This window comes from Alexandromys fortis, unplaced genomic scaffold, assembly GCF_014885135.2.
Source record: "Alexandromys fortis isolate MF-2015 unplaced genomic scaffold, M_Fortis_MF-2015_v1.1 scaffold_19, whole genome shotgun sequence".
Taxonomy (NCBI): Eukaryota; Metazoa; Chordata; class Mammalia; order Rodentia; family Cricetidae; genus Alexandromys; species Alexandromys fortis.
In genome coordinates, this window is record NW_026067890.1 from 12675276 (window position 1) to 12693402 (window position 18127).

Below are 18127 nucleotides of genomic sequence, written 5' to 3' on the forward strand. Positions count from 1 at the left end.
GGTGTTGTATAAATATTCATTTCTTAGTTTTAATGAAGGAATGATAAGTAGTTATATACGGTATTGACACAGCATAGCAAAGTTTGTGAATTATTTCAAAATACAGTGTTAAAATATACTCCATTATTAAAACAGCATTTTCTAGTGAGATAATTCTGATGAAGTGAAATGCAAAAGCTAAGATTCCTGACATAAAACTTAAACCTTAAAATCCTGGGGCTGGAGAGATGACTCAGCAGTTAAGAGTGCTGGCTGTTCCTCCAGAAGACCCAGTTTCAATGCCTTGCACGCACATGGTGGCTCGCAGTCAGATGTAACTCAAGTTCTGGGAACCCAACGCCCTCTTCTGGCCTCCGTGGCTACCAGGCCCCCACATGGTACCAAACAAAACACTCGTCCGCATAAAATAAAATAATAATTAAAAGAACTTAAAGCCTTCCTAAATATAGTCTATTTCTTTGAAACAGACAGACAGACAAAAAACAGCAGCCTACATAGTCTTTGACGAAGCATTTTCATTTAGAAACCAGTGAACTAAGATGAGAGTCACAGAGAAAGCTAGTGCAATTAGCGCAGCTTCATCCCCAGGTGGAATTCGGGGCACACTGATTCGGGAACTGTCCCTCCATACTTCGGGGAAGAAAGCTCAGTACAGTCTCTGTGAGTTACTGGAGTTGCCTGGACTGCAGTGTATATCTAGCTGATAGACACTTCGATTTGCTCCTTCACTTGGAAAGACAAGGGCACTCCCCAACAAGGTAGGTACTCCTTTTTACATATGCTTCCTTACAAAAGACAGGCGCCAACTGCCCCATAGACATTTAACTTGGCCTGGACTTGATTCCTTGGAGCTGGGTGCAAAGATAATACATTCTGGAGAAGCTACAGTACATCAACTATGTCAGAAAAGGCACCGCAAACCTACTAACAGGAAATTATTTCATTTGTGACAATTTGAAAATTTAAATTTGTCTCAGTTCCTGTTTTCTTCTAACCTATCTATTAAATTGGTGCTTAAAGAAAAAAATAAAACAATATATTTAAATCCAAATTGTTTCTAGATTTGAAAATGAATTGCAATATATCTAAGTGAAACTCTGAAGCAGAAATGTTTCTAATAATATTATTAGTAATACAGCTAATATATGTAATTACGATGTGACTTCTAGAGGGACGATGGCAGTTTTTACACCCTTAGCTGAACAGTTATTTCACACAGCTAAAACGTCATATACTTTCTCTATACTGTGCCAGGTTCGGGGTCAGTAGATTGGTCTGTTTTCCTAAGGTGATTATCATTTGCTACAAACCCTTAACCAATCAACTAAATGCAAAAAAGCCTCAGGAGGGGGGTGTTTGCCAAGAGATAGAAAAGGAAAAAGGAAACAAGAAAGGAAGGAAGGGAGGGAATGAGGGAGGGAGGGAGGGAGGGAGGGAGGGAGGGAGGGAGGGAGGGAGGGAGGGAGGGAGGGAGGACATCTTCCTATTTGTGCCTAGTCAATAGTTACAAAACTACTATAAGTCATCCTTCAAATTTCTCCTTTTATTCTTTTTTTTGACATTCAGTTGATTGAATAAAAACACAACTACTCTTCCAAAAGAAAAAAAAAAAGAAAGTACAGAAAATCAAAAGTTTTCTGAGCTATCCTGAAACTCCATATAATTTTTCCTCACACATAGGGAAACACTTTATTTTCAACCAACAGCGCCACTACTGATGCTCACTGTGTCCTCTCTTCTGGTTACAGTAAATTACAGACCTCAAGCTGCTGATAGTGGATGGGAAGGAACGCCTGTCAGAGGGTCAACTATCTACAGCTCACCCGGTTTAATGAGTGTCCCAGATTCACGTGTTATATAGTAGAAACCCATTGAACGGAGATTAGGGGAGGGGAAAACATGATCAAAATACATTATATAAAAAAGAATTTTAAAAAGATTTATTAGCCTTGAATTTGAAAGGGAGTTAGAGGGACTATGGAAGGGCTTGAAGGGAGAGGACATAGTAAGGATTGGAGGGAGGAAACAAAAGGAGAAAATGACATAATTACATTCAATTAAAAATGTAAAGTTATTTTTAAAAAATTGAAGCACATGTAAGATGCTCTAAAATGTATAATGTCTTAAAGGAGCAAATCTTTGTAATAGAGAGCACTACTACATAAGGGGCAATAAGTTTTAAGTGGAGAATTGTTTTCCTCTCTTTTTAAAATATATTTAGGTAAAATAATCTAGAGAAATTCCAAATGACAAATATTTGTGCCCATGATCCAGGAAAATCCATATACGGAAGAGTCCATGAATGTAATACAGGAAAACCAGTATGGGGGAAGAACCTATCAATGGGGTGAAGGGTTATTCACCTCCTTTATTCACCTCTGTCTGAGAATCACTTAAGAGGACAGGAAGAGAGTCTGAGAAATGCAGGATAGAAACCGCCAGAGCAAGGTGTCATCCATGAAGCTAGACTGACGGCCTAACTGACTGGCCGACTGCCTAAGTCGTTCATGATGCTGGACTGCCTGATTGCCTAACTGCAATGTCTTGCCTTACTAGGTAATTTTTGCAACAAATTGATTATAACACATTTTTAAAGGATTATAAAATTTAGGTGGGTTTTCTCTCTGTCACACTTCCGTGGACCTAGGGAAGCTGCTTTCCTAGCGCTTCTCTCTGGAGTTACACACCGAGAGAGCTTTCTTCTGGGGTGGCGACATTAGCCTTCCATTCAGAGAACAGGAGGGAGCTTCCTGAAGCATTAGCGTCAACATGAAATGCTTCAGGTCCTCAGAAAAAGTTCTGCTCAATTTTTAGGGAAGATCACCTCACTGTGTAGCAGAAGATGAGGGTAAGGCGCCCCCTAACTCCAGCTCCGGGTCACTTTGTTGAATTCTGTCTAGAGGATCTGGGGAATTTCAGAAGGCAGTTGAGGTCTCTCATGACTTAGGTAGTCAGAAAGGAATGCCACAACAGGAGACCCTTGCTCCCCTTCCAAAGTGCAAAGAGTGCTGCCTGTTTTAGAAAGAACGTTCTGCTGCCAGCTCTCTCAGGGGAGCCATTTAAGAAGTATTTACCACTGCTGAGAATCTTCGGCAAAACTGTATTTTCCACCACGCTGCTCCATCTCTTTACTTGAAATCCATCTTGAGAATCTAGCCAAAAGCTGCTACACACCGCAATGACTCACCCAGCCAGCAGAACTGCTCAGGGAACAGTGAAGGGAGTCATCCGGAAACTCAAGCTATTAGAAAAGTCACTAAGAGAGTAATGTCCTCTGCTGGCTGCCTGGCTGCAGTCTTACTCGTAAAACTATACGAGCAGAGAGGAATTGCTCCACCTTTCTGCCTTGTCTTGATGTTCTCCTCAAAAGAAAAATGCTCAGAATGTAATCATATTGTAAAAATTAATGTGAAAAACACCTGTATGTGACGGAGTGTGGTTCTAAAGAAAGCACACAATAAATAGTCCACACAAGCTGACAGTGGAAGAAAAACATGAACTTCACTAAAGGACTCAACTTTACATCAAACCAGAGATAGATATGCCATCGACTACGCGGAGGGGAGGAGTCAAGAAAAGCAACATCCTCTATCAATGCCATTTCCCCGATACTCAGTATTATCTTTAGGAACTGGTGGTGCCCTTGATCAAAGCAACATAAGTGACATGGGAAAGAGTCGAGGTGGAGTCCCACGTGAAAGGTCGCTGTGTCCCCCACTCACTATGGAAACCCAATTTTAGCATGTCTCAATAGCAACTCCATCAATACCTAAATGGAGGCAGTTTTTTTTTCCAGGAACAAGTTTCACAGGAAGTAAAAACAGCCGGCCCTTCCCCTGCAGTGATTGATGAGGAGGTGATGGGATTTTCAGAGCATCCATTTCCCAGAAACCTTAGCAGAGCACGGTGATTCAGAAAGAATATACAGAACGGGAGTCCCTACCACCCCTCAGATGGCTCTTCAGCAAAGCAATTGACCTCCCTTGGCCTCAAGTTTCTCATCTGTAAAATGGGGCAGTAACTTCTTCCTTATAAATGCGTACTGTGAAGAGTATATATGGTCATATATATACGTATATATATGTGTGTGTGCATATATGGTCATATATGTTATAAAGGTAAATTGACTTGTAAGCAAAACAAGAATTTAAATAATAACAAAATGGGGGCTCCTAAAACAAGACAAAAAATTTAAAATATTTATTTTATTATTATTTTATGTGTATGGGTGTTTTGCCTGCATGTATGTCTGTGTATCATGCCTGTGCCTGGTACCTGAGGTAGCCTGAAAGGGCCATCACATTTCCTAGAACTAAAGTTACAGATGGTTTTGAGCCATATGGATGCTGGAAATCAAATCCGGAAACTCTGGAAAATCCAGTGCTTTTAACCTCTGAGCCATCTCTCTAGTCCCTAAACCAAAAAAAAAAAAAAAAAAAAAAAGTTGTAGGTAAAAATGATTTTGGGTTTTTCAAAGGAAATCACTGGGACATCAGGATAAATTGTCAAGTAAAGGGACTTGGTGACACTCTGAAGACCCAAGTTCAATCCCAAGAGCATACTTGGTAGGAGAGAAGAAACTCCCACAAGGTGTCCTCTGACCACCACAGGATGCTATAGTGCACACGTGCGTGCACACACGTACACACACTCATACATGCACACACATGCACACAGTAAATAAATAAGCAACTATGAAAATTATTTTAAAGGAAGTTATTGAAGCTGTCATCTAAAAACATATGCTCATACTTTCAAAATACTTCTGATATTTTGTTGACTTTTTTATGTTTCTGTATCAAGTTGTTGATTTAAAATTTACATAATTTGAAATATATTCTTGTTTCTCCTGAGTCAGGATCTCAGGAATCTGCTGCCTGATTTTAATTATATAGAGAGTCGGGTGGTGGTGGCACACACCTTTATTCCCAGCACTTGGGAGGCAGAAGCAGGTGGATCCCTGAGTTCAAGGCCAGCCTGGTCTACAGAGAGTGCGGTCCGGGACTGTCAGGGCTACACAAAGAAACTATCTCTCAAAAAACAAACAACAAGCAAACACATAGAAATGGCACTGTCAATGGTCCAGCTCCTGTTGCTGGCAGAATATTCGCCTGCCCTCCCCTTCTCTACCTAAAAGCTCCTTCTAACACCTATGCCTCGCCTTGTAATGCAGTTGGGTTGGGCCACATCATCTGACATATTTATGTCAGTCCATGTAGGAACTAGTTTTGGATTTTTAGTGAATTTTCCCTTTAAATTATTTCAAGGGTGTGCATATTTATGCCTGTCACCTTTGTTTATCCCCCATGTCCTTGTGGCTGGTACTTTTCTATATTGTTTAATATTATTAACAAGCTCCCCAGACCTGGTGGCTAACGAGGGTTCTTGCCTGTTTTTCGGAAAAACAATAAGCAATTATTTTTTTAGAAGCTGGAAATTTAACCACAAATGCATTGGTGGTGAGTTTTTGAAATCCAACAAGACTCACTGGTTTGCCACTTTTGGACGTCCTCTCTATCCGGGTGAACTGATGTACAGCAAAGCACACCAGGTAGGTGCTCATTGGGACAGACTTCATAAAAACTGTTCTCTTCCAGTTGTTATCCACCGTCTCTTCTCTCTATGGAAAGCAAAAGATCGTCTTATTTATCATAAGATCAACCATGAAAAAGACAAACAAATGACTACCCCAAGCCCCATTCCCTATTCAAAAGTTCATTTTCAAAGTTCCGGGGTCAGATGGTAAAGAGGATGTAGGAAAAGTCACCTTATTTTAAAGACTGGGGAATGACTGAACTGCACACTGTTTCAGATTTCTCAGGAGAAAATAAGTTTAAGTGGCATATCAAGTGGGCAGGAGTTTATTTAACTCTCTGCAAACACACACACACAATGCTGGCTATTTTTTTAAAGGGAAATTTGACCCCTTAATGAAGATCAGGCTGAAAGTCTTGAAGAAGGAAGAATTAATTGGACAGCAGCTGGTTTACTGTGTGTAAAGGGTTAACTACTGTGTGAACAACCAGTGTTGGCTTCTCTCTTGCAACTGCAGTTGTCCATCTACACAGAAGACCCGTGCTATGGGCACTAAGGTCAATGCCCTGGTGACCACTGTCAGAATAGTGTCCTTTGTTTGACACAACTGTGTTTTTTCATCTGTGTTTTTTCATCCACGCCAGTTCTGACACCTCCCCCTCTCCCATGTCAATCAACGGCCAACCCTAAGCACCTGCCAAGTTCTTGCTTAAACGTCTGCACATTTTCATATAACTACTCTCTAGATGGGACCATCCTTGCCATTTGTGGCTAAGTGCATGCTCCCGACAGAAAAGTTACATCACAATAAAAGTCTACTGGTATCAGTTTAGGTCTATCTCTTAATGACCCAGAGAACCAGCCTTCTCCCAGCCAGTATCTGAATCTAGCAGAATTAAAGATGCATAGCCTTCTGAGATGACTAGGTCATGAGGAGAGATGGACCGGGATGCCTTCTTTCTCCTCCCACCTCCATCTCCCCTCATCTGCTCCAAGGCATTCTGGTGCCTCCTGTACACTGAGCATATATTTTTAATTGCTGTGTCCAACTTGAATTTTAGCCTTTACTTTTTCTTCTCTTATCCAAACTTCACTTCTCAGGTGCCCAAAGAAAACAAATCTGATAAACAGATTTGTTCTGGAGCTGGGGACATTTTTACATTTTAATCTTCATACATTTGCTCCTTTTGTTTGGTTTGTGCTTTTCCAGGGTCAATTTACTGATAGAAGGATGAGTTTAAGTAATAGCTCAGCTAGTGAATCAGAAAGATGGGAAGTAAAGAACAATTAATACTGGAGAATAAGCGTGGTTCCCTTATGATTCAAATATGTGATGTGTATGATAAGCCTTAACTTCAAGGTTATGATTTTTAGCTAACTATGCCACCCATTATGAAGAGGAAAGATTCATGTGCTCGCAAGTATCTAGGCAGAATTCAATGTTTGTCAGATTCTTTTAGGAGGAAAATCTATGGGCGTGGTATTTTTTGGAGTTGGTTTGTACAATCAAGAATTGAAGTAATTTTTTTAAATAGCTTTAACAAAGCAACAACAACAACAAAAAAGACGGTTGTATTAAACTGAAAAGTCTAAATTGTGAGTATGGCCACTTTAAGTGCATCATGGATTGTGTGTGTGTGTGTGTGTGTGTGTGTGTGTGTGTGGTTAGTTAAACAGAGCCCCCAGTCAGTCTATATGTATAGTATATATTCTTTCTTTCTTAAAAGTTTCAAGGTGACTTTATTACTGGATTGTGATGCTATAAAACTGACAATTTCCTTGAGTCAAAGAAAAAAAGGATTGCTAGAAGGTCTTCTTAGTCTTTAATAGCTATAGTTCATTTAGTTTTAGGATTCAGAGTTCCCTTCCATAGTGAATCAGGCAGGTCAAGTAGTGTTGCAAACAGTGTATGTGCAGAAATGAACAAATACTCACCAATACTGGCATATTTGAAAGTGCTGAGTATTCTTTGCGGTGAATGATGGATATATTGTAAGTTGCCTTCTTGTTGGGTTCATCAAAACAAGGGAAGGACTTCCTGGCATCCGTTGGTTCATGGTCGGTGGCTGCTATGCTCCTTAGGAATAAACACAGACACAATGCATGCTGCTGCTTCCGACAGTCCCTGTGTTTCTACTGCTCAAGGAGATATGAGCCACGTTATTATAACAGCTACCATTTCTTTTCACGAGAGCCATCTGAAATACTATCAAATATCTATCAAAGGGCTTTTAAAATTTTGAGGGTACTCTACCCAAAGCCACTGAGCCACGAGGAGGCAAACACACGCACACCCAGTTGCCTGTTTCTGTGTGGGGAGCTGTGAGCAGGTGTGTCCTTTCACAGAATGGAGGAGTGTCTCCTCACACCCCTCCTTCCGTCCCACTGGCACATTCTTCCATGTTTACACTACAGCAAGGACAGAACTGCTATTCATCTTCAGACAAAATGGATGCTGAGCCTTTTCCCTAGTGAGGGAAAGGTCAGCCTGGTCTAAAGCCCCATTTTAAGGGCTGAGGAAAGAGTTCAGTGGTAAACCATCCACTTGAGACATGCAAGGTCCTGGGTGCAATCTTCTGCATGGTTTTTTTTTAATTAAAAAAGCCCACATTTGAAAAGACAGCAGTATTCCTGAGGGCTGCTAGTAGGCACATGTATTCTCTAAACTGTTAATGTTTAACATTTCTAGATTTTCAACGTGAAAATACTATTTTCAAACTTTATATGTATATATGTACACACACATATATAAGCGTATGTACATGCACACACACATATAAGCATATATACATGCACACACATATAAGCATATATACATGCACACAAACACATATATAAGCATATTGCAGGAAGGCAATATGGTCATATATTTGGTCGTTGAACAGAACAGCAAATAAAAGCAATAGAAGCAAAATAACATTGCTTGACATCACCAATAATCTGAACAAAGGTAACATGTGTTCTCATGAACTAAAGAAGCTGTATCACAATTCTAAGCTAAGGAGCCAGGAGGGGAGTTTCACCTTTGTAATCTCAACACTGGGGAGGCTGAAAATGGAAGGTTATGTTGAGTTTCAAGCTAGTCTGGGGTACACAGCAAACCCTGTCTCAACAACAACAAAAAAGCTACGCATACACACACACACACATTAAAAAAGAACAACAAAAAGAAAAAAATCATCACCACAACAAAAAGCTAAATTATTAGAACTTTTTATTTATTCTGAAAGTACTATTATGCCCTATCCTTACAGACAGACAGACAGATACACACACACACACACACACACACACACACACACACCGTACTCATAATACTAATACACATTACAAACATTATTCTGCTCCCAGATGACGAGTGACAAATGCAATTCTCTCCTAACAGGAGCCAGGGCTCCTTAGAGAAGGAGTTGCTTCTAGGCTAGGTAAGAAGCCCATGACCACCCAGATCATCTTGTCACACCAAGAAAGTAAGAAATTCTCAAAGAATCATGGGAATAAGTCAAAAGGACACAGGTGTCTGCTTGACACGATTACTGCTTGCCAAATCTGTGGGAACGGAAGCACCAAAATCAACAGAATGGGAATCCAACCCATTGGATAAACTAAGAACCCATGCACCCTTTCTTTTTCTTTTTTTTAAACTACTTTTGAACACTTTATTTATGGTATGTGTGATGGGGTGGGCACCCTGTGGCAGAGTGTGAAGAACAGAGGACAGCCGCGGGAGCCAGCTCTCTTCTTCCACCATGTAAATTCTAGGGATCAAACTCAGACCCTCAGACTTGCCAAAGAGGACCCTTGGGTAAACTGAGCCAGTGTTCTGGTTAGGTTTTTTTTTTCCAACATAACAAACTAGAGACGTGTGGGAAGAGGTCATACTAGCCTATGGGTGTGTCTGTGGGGCATTTTCTTGAGGGCCCAGCCAATTAGGGGTGGTGCTGCATCAGCTGTGGAGATGAGGTCACTCTGTATCATTCCCCCATGGTTTCGGCCTCAGCTTCTACTTCAGATCCCCACCTTGAGTTTCTCCCTCGACTTCTGACTTTGACAGTCTGTGACACGAACCATTCTTCTTCAAGTTGGTTTTGGTCAGTATTTATCCCAGCAGCAGAGCAGCTGATTAGGACAGCACCTGAACTCTTTGTTTGATTGCGAGTTTGATTTAAATTCTTCTTTAAGTAGGATTATAGGGGGCTGGAGAGGTAGCTCAGTGGTTAAAAGAACTGACTGTTCTTCCCAAGGACCCGAGTTCAATTCCCAGCACCCACATGGCAGCTCACAACTGTCTGAAGATCCAGTTCCAGGGGATCTGACACCTTCACACCAATGCACATAAAATAAAGTTAAATAAACCATTAAAAATTTTTTAAAAAAAGAGAGAGAGAAAAGTAGGATTATAGACATTTTCTCGTGCAATCCTAGAGACTGACCTCGGGGGGGTTATGCACGCTAAGCACGCACCCTACCAATGAGACCCATCTCAAGCCCTTAGAGAGCAATACTTTTAGAAGGACTACCAGATTCAGGAAATCTTCAGAAAATTCTTTACCCAAAAGAATTGGGCGGAGACGTGTTTCATGTTTCAAATATTCTCTGGGAAAATGACCTGTAAACCCCGTCACTCCCACTCCGGAGAAAACCGTTGGAAATGACCAGAAGGGCACGCTTTAAAGGTAACATCAGCAACAATAACTGACTTATAAGCAGTTGTACCACCTCCCGAGCAGGTCACAACCTCCCTTGCCTGATACTCCTGATCTAAACGGTTCCCTGGCATTAAAAGGAGCCACATAAATGGAAACCTAGGGGGCATTCTCCAGTAACTGGCCGTCCCCCTTCAGAACTGCTGACATGGAGAAAGATGAAGAAAGGTTGGGGGAAAACCTGGGTTTGAAGAACCTCATAGTGCTGTACACACTTCCAAGATGGGATACTGGGACCAGGAAAGAACTGAAAGGCCATTACTGGGTTAAGTGAAGAAGACTGCTTTTGAACCCTGGGTTACATAATTGGATTGATGCTACATTCTTTGATTTTTTTTTATGATGCTGTGTAATTGTTAGACAATGCCTTGGACTTGAGAAATATACCCTGTTGTCAACATGTAAATGAGTTTTCAGAGAGAGAGAGAGAGAAGAGAGGGTCCAAAGGGGGAAAAATATAAATAATTGATGAATCTGGTAAATTATTTTTAGATGTTCCAAATACCATTCTTGTAGCGTTTCTGTAAGTTTGAAGTGGTTTTCTTCTTGTTATTCTTGCTTGTTTTTCTTTTTTACAATCAAGTTATCTCAGAAAAGCCTTAGCCAGGAGTCTGTTCTGCAACAGACTGATTGATTATTGGTTAGGGTGGTGTTAACAATTCAGTAAGAGGAAATTTTGCTGCACTTTTTTGTTTTGTTTTGTTTTTTTGAAACAGGGTTTCATTGTGTAACCCTGGCAGCCCAAGAACTCACTATGTAGACCAGGTTGTCCTTGAACTCACAGAGATTCACCTGCCTCTGCCTCTATAGGGCGCAAAGGCATGTGCCACCATGTCCTGCAATAAATCTTAATTTTGTACCTTTTGTAGATTATTCTGAATTGTAAATACATCAGTCTACGAAGAATGCCTCAAAGGCCTCAGGACAAGAAGCAGCAAGGGACAACCCGTGCTTACCCAGATTCCTTTTCCTTTGAGTTGTTTTGACTTCTGAGTCCCCACCCTCCCGCCCCCACGGGGGGGGGGGGGAGGGGGGAGAGGGGGAACAATCCTGTGGCAGTTAGTCCTCCTCAGAAATAAGCCAGAAAAGTGATATACTCTGTATGTGTGTGTGGTGTGTGTGTGTGTGTGCTCGTGCAAGCACACGCATGTGCATGTATACATACAAGCACATCACAAAAACCCAGAGTAAGGAGGGAATGGAGCTGCCCTTCTGGGCAACAGTCATTCATTTTGTGTAGGTTTTACAAACATCAACCCTCTGCAAGATGCTAGAGTATAAAGTCCTGAGAAGCCAGGTGAGAGAAGAAGGTTGGTTTAATCCTGTCACACTCCCCTTTAAAAGGGTCTCTGACCAGTTGTTCTCCTAATTTAGACGGCTCTTGCACTTGCTTGTGCACAGAGAGCGGCAGGTGTCCCTGCGCAGTGGGTCAGCTTGGCCTCGGTGGCCTTCTCACCGTCACGCTGCTGAGTCTGACACAATCGCAGAGACCTGGCTGTGTAGGCAAAGTGAATGATATTAATTGCCTGCAGGCAGGCAAAATATGAACTGGGTTTTCTTCCCCTTCCCCCCTCCTCGCCCAAGTGCAAGAGCCCTGTGATTTCAGAGGAAAAACTCTCTCAAAGGAAAGATTCTATTCTTATCTTAAATAGCTCTAATCTTAATTCTAATCTTCCCACCTGTGACCTTCAGCAAGTCACACCTGATTTAGTGTCTTCACGTGGTGTGACCTGCCCTTACCAGAGTAATTCTTTCCTGACACACCTTAGGGGTCATCCCAGGAGGTGACGCCTTTGAAATGGGTATAATAGTGCCAAGACACCCCCTGCTATTCCCTGTAAATGTTGTGGATAAACTATGCTTTCCTTGTCTTTCTGAGGTAGGGCTGTGCTGGGTGGTCCAGGTGAACCTTGAACTCCTCACCCTCCTGCCTCAGCTGCCCCAGAGTTGGGATTACAAAAATGGGATGAAACAGCCTGCCTCCATTTTTGGCTTAACAGGATATTACAGTAAAGATAAAATAGGTTCAGCCGGGCGATGGTGGTGCACGCCTTTAATCCCAGCACCCAGGAGGCAGAGGCAGGCGGAGCTTGGGGAGTTCGAGGCCAGCCTGGTCTACAGAGTGAGTTCCAGGACAGGCAGGACTGTTACCTGTTTTCAAGAAACCCTGTCTCAAAAAAAAAAAAAAAAAAAAAAAAGATAAACTACATTCATTCATGTTTATGATTAAATTTCTGTTTCTCAAGGATTGGGCTGTGCCCCACCTGTAACCTTCACTACAAATGGTAGTGCCTATTCCAGAAAAAAAAAAAATCATGCCTTTATTTCAGAAGGTAATGACATCCACCTGTATATGACTGCATTGGTACGACCACCTGCAGTCATAGCTTTTTTTCACATGTTTGTTATGAATAATTTATTATGTGCATGTTCTGCTCCTGTAACCCCACTAACCTGCCACATCCTCCACTCGGAAACCCCTTATCCCTAAACTACAAAAACATTGTCTTCCTCACTTCCAATGCTGATCTCTTGAACCCCCACCTTTAGAGGGAGACAGACCCTGTACCCAAATAAAAAAAGCTTGTTTTAATTAATTTGGCCATGGTGATCTGGGTTGGTGGGTCTTTTTCTTTGAATCCTTGGGATTAACACATGGACTACCACACCAGTCCCAGACTTCCTGACACAGTGCTTTCTACAATCTAAAATATTTAAAATCCATGTATTAGCTGGACTATGCACTGGAAAAAAATATGTTGTGTGTAAGTCCTAACAGTAATACAATCATATAAAATGGTAACTTATGCCAAGCATGGTGGGTAAACTGTGTTGCTTTAATTTCATCACTTGGGAAGCAGGGGCAGACAGATTTCTGTGTGTTTGAGGCCAACCTGGTCTACATAGTGAGTTTCAGGAGAGCCAGAGCTACACAGTGAGACCCTTCAAAAACAAAACAAAACAAAAAAAAACCCAAACAAACAAAAACAAAACAACAACAACAAGAAAGGCTAGCTTATTTCTTGTTTATTTGGTGGTCTACTGAAGAACTCAGAAAACTGTTGATAGATGGCCAGGTCTTTGAATTGACACCAGTTTCCTAAATGCTAAGCAAATTTGAAAACAAGATATATAAGACAGCAATATAAAGAGATTTTAGATCACAATCTTTATCTCACAAGTAAAACTCCTTCTAAAAATCTGAGTTGGACTGCAAATGGATGAGGAGAACCGCAGCAGATACTCGTCAGTGACTCTGCAATATTCTGAATAATTATTACACCAGGCAAATGTGCTGAGCAAACCACTTCTCTAGGGGACCTCCCTGGGCCACGCTAATAAGCCACTCACTGGACTTTAAATCTTACTCCTGGTAGCTTATTAACTTGCCATCAGGGAGAGTCTCTGTCTGCCTTCCTTGACTGCATCAAACCAGCATGCTTTCGAGAAAGTTAGAGAAGGAGATGCAGTGGCTGCTCTCTCAGTCCTGGCCACTCTGAATCAACTTTAGAAAGCAAAACCCCAAACAACTGTGTTATCTCATCAATCACGGGTACCCGTGCTCCCAAGAATGTCTTCCAAGCTATGTTCAGCAACTTAATAAGGTGAGCCAGCAAGACACACAGCATAATCTGGCTAAAATCCTTGGGGGGGGGGGCTTCTGCGGTAGGGGTAGTAACTACCAGCGCTGTATCTACAGGCTCTTAAGGGTTCCCACACGAAGCACACGAGCTGCTCGGTTGATTCAGAGTGGTCCCTCACATCTCAGTGGAGTTGCGTGCTGGATTGAAAAAACCAGTCCATTATTTAATTCCAAACTGTGTTGCTTTTTGTGCAGAAGATATTCAAGGCCAGGTGAAATTTCCTCACTTCCAAAGTAAAGAAGAACCACGAGCCCCGCAACACGCATACAAGACCTCCTCCTAAATCTCACTGTGTACTGATAACTCTCCACGAGCTGAGAATCATCTGACTAGAGCTAACATTTCGAGACCCAAACCTCACGACGGAGGATACACATTTGTGTGCGATAATATATTTTCCCACATATACACTGTTTTCACACAGCTACTAAATCATACCGTCAACATTAGCCTTTGGCTTCAGAGCTGTTTCCCCAGATTCCTGCTAGCTGTGTCTAACACACTTCAACAGGTCTCACACTGACCTTCGACACCAACCTCTCCTTCCTTTGACACCAACTCCTTGTGTTTCCAGCATCCACTAAAAGGCAGGGCCAGTCACCCGGATGCTACATCTTGAGCATCCTGGACCCATAACTGCTGCCCGCCCTTCCTCATCAGTCAACAGGCAGGCCTGAGCTGTTTTCCCTCCAAACTGTTTTTCCCCATGGGTCCTCTTGATGTCATCGGGGTTGCCTTCCTCTCCACCCTGATCTGCAATATCTCCTCTGCGTGGATGGAGCTTTCTGTCTTTCGCCATCCATGACTCCTGCTTCACCCTCACTAACTCTTCCCTTGTCCCCAAAGTGACCCTTTCCTCTTTCTCCAAAGTTATCTCCGTGACCTCCCACAAGTTCGCTCTTAGTCGGCTTCTGTGTATTCACCCCACCAACAAAATCGCTTTCTTCTTCCCATCATGATTTCTCTGGCCTTTTATCTTCTCATTTGCCGCGACGTAAACCCCACCGTAATATCAAAACTTCAGTTTTCACCCTATCAGTGCTATGGAAATCACCAGAAAGCTCAAACTGGAGAGGGTCACAAGAGATTGTTTATAAGGCTGTTCCTTACATTGTGTGCGAGCAACTTAAATAGCTACGCTTAATGGAAAAGCTGGGAGAATTACACCATGTCTATCATACCCAAGTGTGTGTCCAGCATGTCATTTAGTGGAAGAATGCCGAATCACAAGTCAGCTCCTTGGTGAATGTTTCCTTTTTAAACTTTCACTGTTTTGTCTTTTAGGTTCGCTGCAATGACTGTATTATTCATGCATAAAGAAACTTAAGTGTTAAAAGGGTTTTTTTTTTGGTATGCTTGTACTCTTGGCCTGGTAATTCAACTTTTAGGATAATAGCCAACCTAGGGAAATAAGCAGATGGGCATATAAAGGTGTATTTACAGCAGTGTCCTTCTCTGATGAGTTAATAATTAATAATAATACACTAGAAGCAGCACCCATGTCCAACAATAAGAACTGAGAGAATCAGTGCATTTATAGGATGAAATACTGCACAGTCTTTAATATCAAATTCTTGTAAATATTTAAAGATAAAAGAAAAGGTTTATGATCTATTAAATTTTAAAATCCACACGGATAGATACAGGAATATAAATGTAACAGTTTCCACTTTGATTGCCTAGGGAAGTATTAAAGTACAGTTTAACACCTTAGTGGGTGATACCACTGGGCCCTGAAACTGTTTCTAGGGCTTGCTATGCTGTCATTTTTAAAAATAGGGGGAAAAAAATCAATGAGTTTGCTAGCATGGTAGATCTATGTGATCCCCCTGATGTTTTCTTTCAATTAGTCTTTTTCTACAGTTAATCCATGTGCCACACAATAATGCAAAGTTGAGTCAACGTTTCTTACTCCGTGAGCCTCTCTGGTTAAACAATTGGAAGAAATTTGACCGAGAGATTTTGCTTTGTTCTGCAAGATGCTTCAGACAACAGAGGAAAGGGATTCACAGAGGACTGGCCCCAGCTCCCATTGTTGATTGGTGACACCTAGTTTTTTTTTTTTTTTTTTTTTCAGTCATTTAACTCTGTAGAATCTGTGCAGGCAAATGTCCACGCAGGGTCAAGTTCAGTGACAGCTCAGATGTAGTGTAGCCTGGGTCCCTGGCCTTGTGATGGCTTTGAAGTTCAAGGAAGGCCTTTATGCCTTTTACCGAGATCTGATAATTCACCGATTTATGAGACTATCAGATAGAAAAATAATAGATTAGATTAGATTGAATAAATATATATTAGTCTTATAATTATAACTATTTGATGTGTATTATAAACACTTCTGCTTGGAGTGCTGCAGGGGAAAAAAAACCATTTGTGACTTTCTTTTATGTTGTAAAGGTTTAGTGTTACTATCGCAGGCTTAATGATAGCTGGCAGCTCCAAGACTTATCCATACCCCATCACGGGTATGTCTTTCCAGAATTCCCAGACAACCACAAGACACAGCTAGGCTTTTCTTCTTGGATGAGCACCTAAGAACATGTCATATCTTGTCTAATTTTCATTAAGAGCCTTTGCCGGGAAATTGCAAGAAATAACAATTGACATTTAATGCAACTGTCATTTCAAATGAAATTATCACTCCTTGTAAAATTGTTGTGATATGTCCCCAAAATATCAGCAGCGAAATTTTCCAAATAGATACCTTCATAAAAATCCGAGGTAGTTTGTGTGGATATTAAATGTAGTAGTACAGAGTGGTACTCTATACTGCTGTAGGTAGGAAAAGACTTCTAAAAGTACAAAGCTTCTCTACACCGGTCATTCCACTTACGACTTTCAAGCTTGGTGATAGAATTTCAAAATACAGTAAGGCAAGACATTTTGCGTCTCTGATGAACAAGCAGAATTGAAACCAAGGGCAGACAGGAGTCAGACCAACAAAATAAGAGATGGAAAGCAAAGAGGAAAGGAAAACAGATGCTGCAGAAGCTGAGGTCAGAGAAGCACAGCACCTACTTGACTTGCCCTTTCTCGGTGTAGGTGGTTCTGTAGAATCCCACGAGGGAGCCGTTCAACCAGCCGGCAAACTCCATGGTCAGCAGGTAGACACTGTCGCCACTTGTGGCAGCAAGCTCTTCTTCAGCCTGGACCACCACATACTCCTGCTGCTTGTACTCAAAGCACCGTTGAATTGGTACCTTCTTCCCAGAGGGTGTCACAAGCTCCGGCAGCTTGGTGATCTTGGTCTCCCTGATGTGTAGCCATAGGTAACGTGTGGGCCTGCTCAAGCTGATGGAGATGGTCACTGTGCCGGTGTACCTATCTTCGTCCATCAAGGGCTTCACCTCCAGGTCGTAGTGGACTGGTGTGATGAAGTCTGGCAGCCTGAAGTTTGTCCAGTCTCCAGTCTCATCTTCACTGGCAGGGCAGATGTCCTGGTCCAGGGGAGGAGTGCCGGTGGTGGAAGAAGCTTGGGTCGGAGCCGTGGTTGTGTCCTGCCCAGTGTCTCCAGAGGAGTCACACGACCTGGTCAAGCCCACCGAAAGCCCCACTATTAACCCGACCGCCACCACCACCCCGCAGATGATGGCCACATGTTTGCCTCGGATGCAGTATCTCTTAGAGGGCTCTTCCTCCGCAAAGTTCATCTTCCTGCCGAAGTCAGAAGTCACACATGAAAGGATGTTAAGTTTAACTAACTATCATCAGCTGGCTTTCCTTTTCAATCGGAAGGAGTCCCCTGGTTTGGCAGCCTGGTTTTGTTTTCCCACACCTCTCTGTCTGGCGTCCAGTGTCCCTTTCTAGTCCCGCAAGTTCCCACCGGCCACTCCGGGATGAATGCGGAAACCAAGGAATGGGATGGAGACTCCCGGAGGGAAGCTGACTTGAAGGAGGAGTTCGGATGAGAACGCTGGCCAGCTCTCTATAAACAGCGGCTCCCCAGGCCGGCCCCGCCTGCACTGGAGCGAGTTAAATATAAAACAGGGCTTGCGCCTATCGGCCAACAGGAGGAAGAGGTTTTGCCAAACCTCTGTCAGCAGCCTTGAGGGAGAAAGCTTTTGGCTAAGAGGCGTGCTTACGATAAAAAACACAACCTTTGCCACCAAATCCGGGGCTTCTTCCTGTTGTGTGCGCAGTCCGGCTCTCTCAGCCAAAGGGCTTCTTGAATTTCACTATTTTATTAGGTCGCTTGCCAAAGAAGCTAAGTGTTTTGTTTCTTCTCTTTTCCCTCAAATTATGTAA

General features: G+C 42.3%; 1 protein-coding gene across 1 annotated transcript in view; it reads right to left on the reverse strand.

Moving 5' to 3' along the window:
• The window catches only part of Enpep (glutamyl aminopeptidase), a 63455-nt gene extending 45631 nt beyond the window's left edge, over positions 1 to 17824 (reverse strand). Inside the window, exons 1-3 of the mRNA XM_050135879.1 lie at positions 16901 to 17824; positions 7471 to 7612; positions 5489 to 5620 (exon numbers count right to left, since the gene is read on the reverse strand). Coding sequence (XP_049991836.1) covers positions 5489 to 5620; positions 7471 to 7612; positions 16901 to 17532 — 906 coding nt within the window. The 5' untranslated portion in view covers positions 17533 to 17824. The remainder of the gene's footprint in view (positions 1 to 5488; positions 5621 to 7470; positions 7613 to 16900) is intronic.
• Positions 17825 to 18127: the final 303 nt, after the last annotated feature.